The sequence below is a fragment of the Barbus barbus genome (genome assembly GCF_936440315.1).
Source record: "Barbus barbus genome assembly, chromosome: 18".
Lineage (NCBI taxonomy): Eukaryota > Metazoa > Chordata > Actinopteri > Cypriniformes > Cyprinidae > Barbus > Barbus barbus.
The window spans coordinates 12,516,508-12,530,059 of record NC_136746.1 but is presented as its reverse complement, the minus strand read 5'-3'; the positions used below and the strand labels follow the sequence as shown (position 1 = coordinate 12,530,059).

Genomic DNA, 13,552 nt, shown 5'->3' with positions numbered 1-13,552 from the left:
AAAGGATTATTAGGAACACCGTACTAATACTGTGTTTGACCCCCTTTCGCCTTCAGAACTGCCTTAATTCTACGTGGCATTGATTCAACAAGGTGAAAGCATTCTTTAGAAATGTTGGCCCATATTGATAGGATAGCATCTTGCAGTTGATGGAGATTTGTGGGATGCACATCCAGGGCACGAAGCTCCCGTTCCACCACATCCCAAAGATGCTCTATTGGGTTGAGATCTGGTGACTGTGGGGGCCATTTTAGTACAGTGAACTCATTGTCATGTTCAAGAAACCAATTTGAAATGATTCGAGCTTTGTGACATGGTGCATTATCCTGCTGGAAGTAGCCATCAGAGGATGGGTACATGGTGGTCATAAAGGGATGGACATGGTCAGAAACAATGCTCAGGTAGGCCGTGGCATTTAAACGATGCCCAATTGGCACTAAGGGGCCTAAAGTGTGCCAAGAAAACATCCCCCACACCATTACACCACCACCACCAGCCTGCACAGTGGTAACAAGGCATGACGGATCCATGTTCTCATTCTGTTTACGCCAAATTCTGACTACCATCTGAATGTCTCAACAGAAATCGAGACTCATCAGACCAGGCAACATTTTTCCAGTCTTCAACCATCCAATTTTGGTGAGCTCGTGCAAATTGTAGCCTCTTTTTCCTATTTGTAGTGGAGATGAGTGGTACCCGGTGGGGTCTTCTGCTGTTGTAGCCCATCCGCCTCAAGGTTGTGCGTGTCTTCACAAATAATTTGCTGCATACCTCGGTTGTAACGAGTGGTTATTTCAGTCAAAGTTGCTCTTCTATCAGCTTGAATCAGTCGGCCCATTCTCCTCTGACCTCTAGCATCAACAAGGCATTTTCGCCCACAGGACTGCCGCATACTAGATGTTTTTCCCTTTTCACACCATTCTTTGTAAACCCTAGAAATGGTTGTGCGTGAAAATCCCAGTAACTGAGCAGATTGTGAAATACTCAGACCGGCCCGTCTGGCACCAACAACCATGCCACGCTCAAAATTGCTTAAATCACCTTTCTTTCCCATTCTGACATTCAGTTTGGAGTTCAGGAGATTGTCGTGACCAGGACCACACCCCTAAATGCATTGAAGCAACTGCCATGTGATTGGTTGATTAGATAATTGCATTAATGAGAAATTGAACAGGTGTTCCTAATAATCCTTTAGGTGAGTGTATATGCATTTACAAACACTAAACGAATCAAGTATTTCAGTAAAAAAAATATTGTATTTGTACTGTATTTAAAAACTAAACGTTGTTTAAATGCCACAAATTTAGAAATCACAACATTACAATGTACAGAATGAAAATACAATAATTATGAGATTTGCAAAAGATTACATTTAACAGTGTTATTAAATTATTAGTGTTTTTAAAAATGAATATTAGATAATGGTACAGGTAAAACAATAAATAATACAAAAGGTTATTTTGCTAAATGTTTTATCTTAGATTTTTTGATGCTTTGCATTGTTATAGTATATGGAAAACAATCATGCTAATAGACCTTAGTCATGTTAGACGCTACATTGAATTTAACATGGATGAAAACGAGGCTGTGAGGGATAGACTTACAGTTTTTACAATGGCACACACTGTATAAAGGTCCTAGTATCATGTAATTTTCACAACTTCCAAAACTTTTCCACAACGTCCAAAAAAAGATTTTGTTTTGTTTCTGTTTGTTTGTTTTCTTCCCAGAAAGATGTTTCGTCAGTTGAACAACTGGAATGTTGTTAAACAACAATAAAATACATTAAATGCACTGTACATTTATCCCTAACAGCCTCATTTTTATTCCCATCAAAAATTACCCACTACCCTGAGGTCTAAAGTACTTTGAAACCGAGAAAGTGCCCAGTCCAGATGTTAGTGCCAGAATCCAGACCAGAGAAGGGACACGTCCCTCTGCTCTCTATGGCTTCAAAGTGAGAATAAACATATTTAAGATCTGGACACAAAACCAGTATTGTTAACTCTAGAGCTTTCAAACTGACCACAATTTTCAGGACTTTGAATTCATACATTGCTCACAGCCGGGATGACATAATTCATATCTGCTGTGAGGGGTGAATTTACTTAATGTTTGCGTCTGGGGCTGTACGTTGTTCATAGTCTTTGTTGTAGTTGTGCAGCTAGACAAGCTCTCTGCTCTAGTGCATGTTGCATCGCATCATAAAGGTCAGAGTACTTGTATAAACATGTGTTTAGGTCTGTCTAATAGCTCATCTCCAGATGAAGTTCCTCATAATTTGGATGAGCGTGTACAATAGCTCTCCACCACATGTAAATTAACATTCCCAATTTTTACTTTATATAACACGCATTACATACTCTTAAAATGTGAATTATGTATAATCTCGTGCATGTAAGATTGCATAAAAGGCTTCAGCTATACCATATTTGTGTTTATGGTGGAAGTTGAGTGAATCCAGTAGCATCCACAAACATGGATTCCACAGTGACCTCAAGAGGTGGGAATGCAGAAGTACCTGATCATAATAAACTGTCAAATGTGTGTTTAGTGGCTCTCCTAGCATTTCAGCCTGTATATATACACATAAATACAGAACATAGCCTTGTTTTGTGTTGCACTTTTTTAAGCTTAGATTTTCAAGCATAAGAATACAAAATCACCTAAAAGACCTCTTACAAATTCATACTGCTATGGAATTACCTCTTTCTGAACTCAGCTGTAATATGTAATTATGTGCCAAATATAATTCATTATATTAATTTCAATATATTATAACTACTGTAAAATATACACTTAAAAGTTATCCATTCATAAAACCAAGTCACGATTATTTCTATTACTGGAACAATAAAATAAAATGACTTTTACTAGTTCTCTATCGCTCTTCAGAAAACTGCTCTTAGCTGCACAGAAGCGAGGCCTCACATCTTTGACTTCAGTCTGAACAGATGGAGAGAACTCCAGTAAATATCATTTCAAACATCAGCCGTGCTTTGCTGATGGCACAGCCACATTCAAGGGACTGTCATCTCCAAAAAAACATTTGGGATCAAAAAGACCTGTTTATTATCTGGAGCAGAGAACTAACAGCAGTTATGCTAATAGTTGCAACTATGTAAAACACACATTTTTTGCATGAAAACAGTTTGGGGATTGTGTATTACTGCTTAATAATGATTTAAACATTATTATAATATTGAAATATTAGTATATTGACTAAATACTGAATAATATATCTGTGCATTCAAATTAAATGACTCTTGTGCTTTATTAATATGCAAATATTAATTTTCATAAATGAAAAGCTATGAAAACTTGGAAACATAACATTTGATTTATATTTCATTATAATTGATGTGACCTGTTGTGAATGATAACTCTTGTACAGAAGGAATATTGTTGGGTGACTACATGGAAAACACCAACACATCACATGCCTGGACTCATTTGCCACATCAGCTTAATGAGGCCATTATTTGCATTAAACTATAATGTTATTATGTCACGATTCCGGTACCAGTAGGACAGTGGTTTGTTTTGAAATGTATTAGTAACGCCAATTAGTTTACTAGGACGCATGAGTGTGGGAGCGTGGATGCTGGGCGGGTGCGTTCAGCAGCCAAATATGCCAAACACGTGACTGTGCTCACAAGCTCTGGAGTGAACTTAACTAGCGCATCTGTGGGCTATTGCACATACTTAGCATTGCAAACGTTCACCTGTTGACTCACACACAAACTGTATATGTGGCATGTAAGCACAGGAATCTAGCCTTTAGCACATTGTAGATTACTGTATTTTCTTTACATTTTATAAAATCCTGCTGCCAATGTTTTTATTTAGGGTAATTATTCATCAAATGATTAATTCATTCATTCGATTGCATTTATTATATTAATTATATTCGGTTATATTATATTATTAGGCTATATTAATTATATTTCTTTATCTAATTGCATTTAATTAATTATTTATATATTTATAAATTATTCATATATTTTTCCAAAGAAAGAGATTTTTGTAATTGTAGTGTATAGGCTAGCCCAAAATATCACGGTGGTAGCGACAGAATCATATACACTGCGGTGCATTGCATTAATGTCGTTTGCCCGCGTAGGAAATTTGAATGAATGAACCTATTAATAATCTCCCAATTAAAGCTGCCACTAAAGGTAAACAACTTGGTAACATTTTAGATGATGATGATGATGATAACAATAATAATAATAATCAGGAATAATAACAAAATAACTAATTACAATAACCCAAGTATTTTTTTCATCCGCTTATAGCCCTGTTTTGTACGCTAAATACTTGTAAATTATAAACCCCTCTCAAATGCAATGCTTCATTTTATTTTGTAGTAATAATTCTAGAGTTACATCAGACACTCGCGCCTCTGTTCCTCATTTGGAGTAGGTTTAAGCGGCCGTGTCGTTGTCTCTGTGCCCCTATCTCTCCGCAGCGCTGGAGGAAGTTGCAGTGCACCTGTTCTTCACCGCTGCTCGGCCCGTGACTACAGTACCCACGTAACATTGCGCAATGTCCCTCGATCCGCGCGCTGCGCCAGTCTGCTAGAGGAACCCGCTCGCTCGCTCGGCCTTTTTTCTGCTTTCTCACTGTTGCCTGGTGTCAACCTACGCCGAGAAAGAGACATCCCTCCCTCTTCCCCCTTCAGCGGCAGCTTCCAATTTGCCTTCGCTTTTCTTTTCGCCTCTTCCATTGGCTTGCGCGCTGCCAGTCAAGCGCTTCCTCTTTACAGGAGAGTTGAGTAGCAACAGCTCGGAAACATCTGGCTGCCGCAGCTCTCGTCGCTCCGCTCGCCTGCTCCGTCTTTCCTGCCACCGCAGGTTGTTATGGGAAGCTGTTGAAAGTCAATCGAGTTGTTTTTCTCGCTGAGAGGATTAGACGGAGGAAGCAGGAAGACGCTGGACCTGGTTGTCTGTAAGTGCCTGTGATACGAGGTGCTCTTTAAGGAGATGAAAGGGGGGTTGGAGGCACGGGCTGGATTGTTATGGGGAAAAGTAACGATGTTTTTAACGCGACTGTCGGTCTCGACGCGCAGAACGAGTTGCTCGAGCGCGTGGCATCGGGGCCTGTCGCAAAACTGTAACAATGCAGGTTGAACGCTTACTTTTTATTTGTTAGCCACACAAGCTAGCTTTTCCTGAACGTACGGGGTCAGGATCCAGAGAAAGACTGTCGGCAGTGCTCTGTGTGTGTGTGTGTGTGTGTGTGTGTAGGAGTAGCCTGCTATAAACCCATTTCCTACCTAGGTGGACTCGTAGTTTGTTTTATTTTATGTCTGTTTGTTTTGTATCGTAGCTTTTAAGTTGAAGAAGGTGCTAACTTGGCACCATTCAGATAAATCTTTCAGGACAACTTCCCAGGTTTGAAAACAAGTTCACTTTGACATGTCACGGTATAAAACAATGCGCTAGCGTCGGCTTAGTTTTTTTACTTTTACCTTCATGTTTGCCAATTGCTTTGTAAACCAAAACACGTAATAATAAGCGAGCCTAATCGTTCAAGTACATACTGAATGAAAAGCTCTTTTAGCTTAAAAACCTCTGAGACCAAGTGTAATGTACGTGACAGATGCAGCAAACTCGTCATTCTTGTGGCTTTTTATGCATTAAAAAATATTCATGCACATGCATATGAGTTAAAAAAAAAAAACCCCGAAATATTCTGTTCCTACTCATGAGTGTGACATCTTTCAGAAGAGACCTTCAGATTGTATTTGAGTATCTTTATTTTGCTGATTTTGGTGGTAAACAGGAAACTGTTGTTTGGCTCGCACTGAAGAAGTTTCTGAAAATGAGCACAAATATGAGTGGGATGCTTAAGAAGTAATGAGGTTTGTAAGCTCTAATGCAGAATACAGTGCCTTTTAAGGCCTGTATGATTGTTCCCATTGTTTCTTATTTCTTTCCCCCCCCCTCCTCTGTCAGTTGTCCAAAGGGTTAGTAAAATGAATGACGTTAATGGCGTGGCCAGTGAACCATAAAGAAGTCAAAAACAATATCAGCTGCGTGGATCTGTCAGTTGCAAATGTGCTGTGCTGCCCTTTGTTTATGGTTACTGGAAGGAGAGGGGGGGAAACTTGAGGGTATTTAAATTCTCAGTGCAGGAAACTAGGTTAGAAAAAAGTGTCAGCTTTCAGACGGACCCATTTCCAAGTTCTTCTTTGCTAAGAGATTACAACTAAAGGGGGGGATTGGCTAGTTTTCTACAGAAGCACCTCACAACACTTCCCTTCCTCCCGTTTTTTAAAGGGGGGAAAGAGAAACAAAGTTGTATAAAGGAGAGGCTGGTGGCAAGAGTGTAGAGGAGTAGCATATGGCACTAAAAGGAGCACAGCTGGAGGTAGCATTTCCATCTGAACATGATGTCAGAGCAGCTGACAGGCTGCCATCCCCCAGTCTTTTCTTCTAACGCACAGACTGGGAGTTAGTGTGTGTGCAGATCTGTGTGCAGGAGGAGGCATCGCATTCCCCTCCAACATCTCCTCCACTTTGCATCTGTCCCTCACAGTTTGATTTTCTCTCTCTTTCTCTCGTGTCTCTACCCATTCATTGATTCGGCGAAGGGAGTTACAGCCGGCGCTACCACAACAGTGGACTTAATCAAGTTGATGCGTACTGCAGGTACTGTACCGGGGGGTCCGGGCAACAGGGATGTGTTTTGAATAGGGAGCTCTCGTTAAGTCTTTTTGCGTGTCTGCCATCAGAGTGTGTGAAATGGGAAGTAAAGGATTTCGAGCTGGTGTAGTGTAACCAGCCTGGGGGACAAGTGACACTTTTTGTTGCCATGAAGAGGTTTCCAGGCAAGCGTTTGATTATTCTGTTTGTTTGCAGGTCTTCTATTCGGTTACTTCGTTCTCAATGGCAAATTGTTGCTCTGTTGTGCAGTATAGAGTGCCGTTGGTAGGGGAGTTCATTATTGTCTTACAGATTTAAAACTAGAAACTCTTATGCGTTTATATGCTGTTAAAACCTGTTTTGCTTTAAGTAACGAGATGTTCAGTGCATTTAAACCAAATTCCTCATCTTCTAAAGCGACTGAAAATGCAGAAATGCTTTTAGCTAAATAAATCTGCAACTTTATATAATCACGCGTTCTTCAAAACGTCCCTTCGTCAGGCTTTTGCTCAACTCTTTCCTTTTTTTCTTGTATGTAAGGACTAATTTAGAACTTGCAGATTTGAGCTGCCTGAATTGGCTAGACAGCTGTAATCGCACTCCTAGTCTTAATCTCTTTATCTGGGCAGCAGCTGCCATATGGTCTCAGTCAGCTGGATCAGATGTTCATAAGCCTCCTTCTCCGTCCCTCTCTGTCCTCCCAGTCTCCTAATTTGATCGCTGCTACCTTGTGAGCTGTCCTGCAATCTTTATTTTTAGCCATCTTAAGGATTAGGATTGATGTGGACTACGGGGCACTTAAAGTGATTGTATTGTAAATCTGCTGTGGACCGCCTCTTTGGGGAGGATGTTCCATTTCTCCAAAGATTTGGGGAGGGGAAAAGGGGGAGGTGAGGGCTGGCGAGAGGTTTGTTATCCCCCTGTCCCCCTGTAAGCCCCTCATTAATGAAGGTCTGAATGCTGTTTGGGGTGGGGTGGGGGGCTTTGGCTTGCTATCCCAACCAGATTTAAATGAAGATTCAAATGAGTTCATTTAAGTTCGCTGCTTGAACATGATGCCGGTGCATTTTTTTAGACGGGAACGATCTCCGCGGGTAACAGGTGTGATTTCATAATTTTTTGCGTTTATTTTACTTTCAACTTTTTTAGTTTGTAAATTGTTTGTGTATTTTTTAAAGATAATATATATTTTTAGTGCATATTTTATTTGCAGACTGTCCGTCTTTGATTACGCACATCACACTGATGTTCTGCTACCTCAATTGTCGTAACCTCAGAGATCATGGTACTTAGAATACTTATTACTTGTGCCCATGATGGTGAGCTGTTTGTGCACCTGTAAGCCTGTTACCTATACTTGGCGTCCTGGCCAAAGTGGGTTATTATAAATAACTGCTCCAGGAGCACAGCAAGGAAAAACAGGAAAGATTCTCTCGCGCAGGCATCTGTGGAATCAGGACTTCAGCTCCTTACATCACGCCATCTGATTATACCCGAATGGTGCTGATGGGATGCGTACTGCAGGATTGCTTTCAATTTAATTTACAATTGGGATATTTTTCATTTACATTTTTGAGTTAATTTCCCTGGTCTCGTGCTTTTAAACTTTTAATTAAAAGGGTTAGTGTAAAATGTAATATAAAACACACTACTGTGTACTTTAAAGTGTACAAGCGAGGAAAATGCAATTAGTCTAATATATAATCTGTGATGTTATACTTTTTGCATGTGCTTTTTTGTAATCCTTTTATGTCAGGACTGTGGTGAACATTTTTCCAGTGTTCCCACAGGGGTGGAGGGAGGGAGGGAGGGAGGGAGAGAGAATTAGAGTGTGAGAATATGTCTGTGTGCATGGAGCGAGAGAGAGAGGGGACGGAGCGGGTGGGAAAGAGAAAAGTTCCACACAGAGCTGCAGACAAAACAATTGTTGTTCTAGCGAGCTTCACTAACATCTGTGGTCTTTTGCAGGTTATGAAGACAGCATGGAGTTTCCAGACCACAGCAGACATTTGCTACAGTGTCTGAGCGAGCAGAGGCATCAGGGATTCCTTTGTGACTCCACTGTGCTGGTCGGTGATGCCCAGTTCCGAGCCCATCGTGCAGTGCTGGCTTCATGCAGCATGTACTTCCACCTCTTTTACAAGGACCAGCTAGACAAAAGGGACATTGTTCATCTGAACAGCGACATTGTCACGGCCCCGGCCTTCGCTCTCCTGCTTGAGTTCATGTACGAAGGAAAGCTCCAGTTCAAATCGCTTCCAGTGGAGGATGTGCTGGCTGCTGCCAGCTACCTCCACATGTACGACATTGTCAAAGTGTGCAAGAAGAAGCTCAAGCAGAAGGCCACGGCTGAGGCCGACAGCACCAAGCGTGAGGAGGATGCTTCCAGCTGCTCGGACAAGTTGGAGAGCTTCTCTGAAGGTGGAAGCACGGGCCGGCCGGCCACCGCCGACCTGCTGCAGAGCGACGACGAGGACATGGAGAACAAGCGGGACAGTCCTCAGGAGCCGGGGAGCATGTGGATGCGTCTGCCTTCTGACCGGACTGCGTCTCCCACCACTAGCCCCAGGGAGGCGGAAACGCACGGCCCCGACGCTGGAAAATCTCCTGCCGGCAGCCCCAGCAGCTCCACTGGCTCCCTGTCCCGTCGCTCGGCCGTGTCTCGGAGAGTCTCCGCTGACACCGATTGCGTGCTTGACCTCTCTGTCAAGTCCAGTCTGGGCGGAGGTCCTGGGGAGACCATGGCTGGCAACCCTTATTTCTGCAGCTCCGTGACCCCAGACAGCCTCCAGAGTGCCCTGGTTCAGGTCAAGGTGGAAAAGGACACCGGCTCGGACGATGACGAGTTGGTGAGCAGAGACTACGAGATGGAGCACAGCGGTGTCAAGGAGCCACCCAGCACCAACGGGACTCGCATCAGCCTCGTTGCGCAACGGCGCTTGGGCCTGGAGGCTCACCTCTCGGCCCTGCGTGAGGCCTCGCTGGCCAGCGAGCTGGAGCGGGACGACAAAGGAGGCGACGACGACGCAGATGTCTTGGGAGGGGACAGCGAGCGAGCGCAGGAGGCCGTGGGGGTCGAGAACTCCCTGTTGCCTTACGTCTCCAGCATGCTGGGGGCTCCACATACTCAGATCTTCATGTGCCCCTTATGCAACAAGGTCTTCCCCAGCCCACACATCCTGCAGATCCACCTCAGCACGCATTTCCGCGAGCAGGAAGGCGTACGGTCCAAGCCGGTCGGTGACGTCAATGTCCCCACCTGCTCCATCTGCGGCAAAACCTTCTCCTGCATGTACACGTTAAAGCGCCATGAGCGGACACACTCGGGCGAGAAGCCCTACACATGCACTACTTGTGGCAAGAGCTTCCAGTACTCGCACAACCTGAGCCGACACGCCGTTGTGCACACTCGCGAGAAGCCGCACGCCTGTAAGTGGTGTGAGCGGCGCTTCACGCAGTCAGGGGACTTGTACCGACACATCCGCAAGTTCCACTGCGAACTGGTCAACTCGCTCTCGGTCAAGAGCGAGGCGCTCAATCTACCCACGGTCAGAGACTGGGCACTGGAAGATAGTTCTCAAGAACTGTGGAAATGAAAGCTGAACTGATAGCAGACTGTTTGAACTGCTTGTTAAATTAATGAGAGAGATCTGAGTGGCATTTTGTTGGGGCAGAGAGGTGAAGGTAAGAGTGGGGCGGAGTGACGGCCGATGGGTCTGGATCAGTCATTTTTCTTGTATGTACATTGCAAATCTTGTTGAATTGCACTTTACTAGCACATGAAAATGTTACTACTGATTTCCTTTTAATATATTTTCTGGTCTCTTTTCTTTTTTCCTGTTCTCCTTGAGCTTTTATAAAACATGGGTGCTGGTCTCAGTAACCAACTTTGACAGAAAAATTATTCATTGGGATTTTCAACTGTATATAATTTACAGTATTTGTATACGCTCCTAAATTTCAAGGAACATCTGCCATGAAAAGCATATGAAGATTTCAGGTAATAGACAGAGGAGTTTAAAACTAAGGACACACTAAACGGGTACTATGGTCATATATTTACCTGTACACACTCGCCTCTTGTTTGAGTATGTGTGTATATATATATATATATATATATATATATATATATATATATATATATTGCACTACTATAATTTGCAGATAACGTACCTGTGTGACTGTGGCCGTGCGTGCATGTGTATTCATGCGCATACGCACACATACACACGTAGTGTGTGAGCAGGTCAGTCCTTTAAATCCCACGAGGAAGCTCTAAGCTCACGTTACTTAAGCTCTTGTACATTTTTGACTCGTTATAGGAAACTTGACTGATGGAAGACAAACAAGGCACTCATGCAATGTACAGCCTCCTTTTTTCATATCAGTTGCCGCATTTTTTTCTATCTTATTATGATTTGAAGTCATTTTCGCGTTTTAGTTGCGACATCACTCGTTTGCTACTGAGGTTGGTTTTTACATCGGCTGCATTTCTAAAGATTTCTGTAGTGTTTTATTAAGATTTTTCGTTTTTAAAACGGAATCTGTTGTTGCATGATGTCTGACCTGTATATTGAAAAAGATGTGACTTGCTGTATTGCTGTACACTGTAATTGACTGATTCATTACAGTCAGGGCACCTGTCTGTTGAGAAAAAAAAGTACCTTTAATATTACCGCTGTAGAAATTGCATGAATTTTATTTAACTTACTCTTTTTCGTTTTTGTTTTGCATCAGAGAGTGTAATTTTTAATTAACTCATTTGATTCCTTGGTAGGTTTGAGTTTTTTCCTCTCATTAGAGAATGAATCGGGGGTTCTAGTGAGCTGTTTTTTTCTGGGCTGTGAAGATTGTGGAAATGCACTGACGTTAGGCTACAGTATCTACACACCAATCGCAACGCGATTCGGTTCGGGCTCGCTGTAGGATTCGGGGGTTAACGAGGGGCCAGGTGTCAGCAGAGGCTGGATCGCTACGTTTATTGTTCAGAAGGCTAGCGTGGCTTCTGCTAGCATCTCCTCGCGTGCTGCTCTTCCCAGTGCTGGGTCCTCAACTGCTGTTTGTCTCAGTGTCCTGTTTACTGGCTGTTGTCATTTGAATCATGTCGGCTCTGTTTGTAATTTATTTATTTATCTTTTCAATTGGCACTTGCTTCAGATTTGATTGCCATGAAGACACATTTGCGTGGCTGATGATACAGCTCTTCTTTATGGGTGTCCTCAGCAGCGCACATCTATTTGGAGAAGCTGAAGGATCTTTAAAACAGCATAAAGCTCGACACACTCTGATCTGAGTGGTTTGTGTGCATGTGTTTGTGTTCAATTCTTAAGTCTTTTTTTTTTTTTTGGTCACTAGAACGTGTTTGGCAAGGTTGGTTGCACCTTTGAAGCTTAATGAAATTAGAATGATGTGCAAAAGAGGCCTTTATGAAATGTATATGCTTAATTATTAACCTAATTGAATTGACTTTGTTACACTGAAAAAAAGATCTATAAATTTGTGATTGTTAACTTTTTGCAGCATTTGTGATTTCGAAAAGTTTATTTTGAAAATGATTTATTTTTTCTTTTAATTTGCAAAGGTTTCTTTTATGTGAAAACTCTGTTCATTTTGTTTGTTTGTTGGTTGGTTGGTTTGTTTCACAAAAAACAATTTCATTGTCAAATCCAGAGAAATAAAAAGCAAAGAAAAATGAAAAACATATGGCTTAGCGCTGTAGACATAGATCAGTCACTCACACACTCTAGTTTAGTTAGAGAGGGCCAGGGGCTCCGCACATGTAGGCCTCAGGAACTGTCCTACCATATATTTGGCTGGTGCAACAGCTAGTGAAAAGGTTGAGCTTTGCCAACAGCGCACGCTCCATGGCGTTTTGCACGGTGGTACTTTTACCTTTTGCACTCTAAAATGTGACAGAAAAATAAAATAAAATCAACTATGGGGTTGATTTATTTTCTATGCTTTCTTTTTCTTTGTTTTTTGTTGGCTTCTATTGTACTTGACCGCCTTAAACTACTGTTATCTGCTTATACTCAGAGGGTGAAAACTGGAAACTGTTGCTGGAATACTGGATGTCTTTCTTGGACTTTTTTTTTTTTTCGTTCAATGGAAATGAAGCTGTGAAATGGCCTATGAAGCATATCCATAAATTAGACAACCGTTTAGTTTACTTGAAACCCAGGAACCCCAGTGTGAAGAACAACTCTGTCAAAATCAAACTTGGTGGCTAATGAGTATGGGAAAGAAAATAATAAATATCTGTTGAATTCAACGACAATCGCTGTCTGGATGGAAAAAAAATAAAAAGAAGACGATTCGACTTCACATGTAATTGCTTCCCTTCTGAGATTTTTTGCTATGTTGACATTGTTCTTTTTATGGATTTAGACATTTAGCTTTGACAATCATAGTATGTTTAATTTTCTCAAGGGAAGTAAATTATGAGGCTGTTTAGTTTTGTACTTTTGGTGTGCTGTTGGTGAAATTTTTAAATTGTGTGCAAACTGCAATAAATTATAAGAACCTTAACCACTCCGTGACATTTTTCTGTCAGAAACTTCTGGTGGAATTTGCCAGAGCAATGACAATGTGCAAATTGGTGAGATGGTGTTTGTGTTTTTGCATTCAGTTCAATAATCTTATTTACTGTAGATGCTCGTGTGGGTGGAAACATGTTTTCCAGTGCGTGAGGTCTGTGGATTGAGTATACTGTCCGGATGAGTGTGTGTGCGTGTGCGTGAGTGTACGCGGTCTTACATGGCTCATGTGTATATGCTGCTTTAATGTCTGGCTGGTGTTCCAGTAAAGGCGTGGGTTGGACCTGGGAAAATGTGCAGCAGCTTGTACGAAGACCAACCCCTCCCCCTGCATCACACTCACTCACACACACACACACACACACA

At 42.1% G+C, this 13,552-nt stretch overlaps 1 protein-coding gene across 1 annotated transcript; it reads left to right on the top strand.

Annotated features, from left to right (window-relative positions):
• Window positions 1-4,802: 4,802 nt before the first annotated feature.
• On the top strand, window positions 4,803-10,689 carry LOC306884142 (zinc finger and BTB domain-containing protein 18-like). Its single transcript, XM_079439836.1, has 2 exons — window positions 4,803-4,950; window positions 8,619-10,689. Exon 2 carries the CDS (start codon window positions 8,633-8,635, stop codon window positions 10,244-10,246), a length of 1,614 nt encoding a protein of 537 aa, XP_079295962.1. The 5' UTR covers window positions 4,803-4,950; window positions 8,619-8,632; the 3' UTR covers window positions 10,247-10,689.
• Window positions 10,690-13,552: the final 2,863 nt, after the last annotated feature.

Bases quoted from the DNA above. Each gene is read 5' to 3' on its own strand.
- LOC306884142 (XM_079439836.1), top strand. From the start codon at position 8,633: ATGGAGTTTCCAGACCACAGCAGACATTTGCTACAGTGTCTGAGCGAG.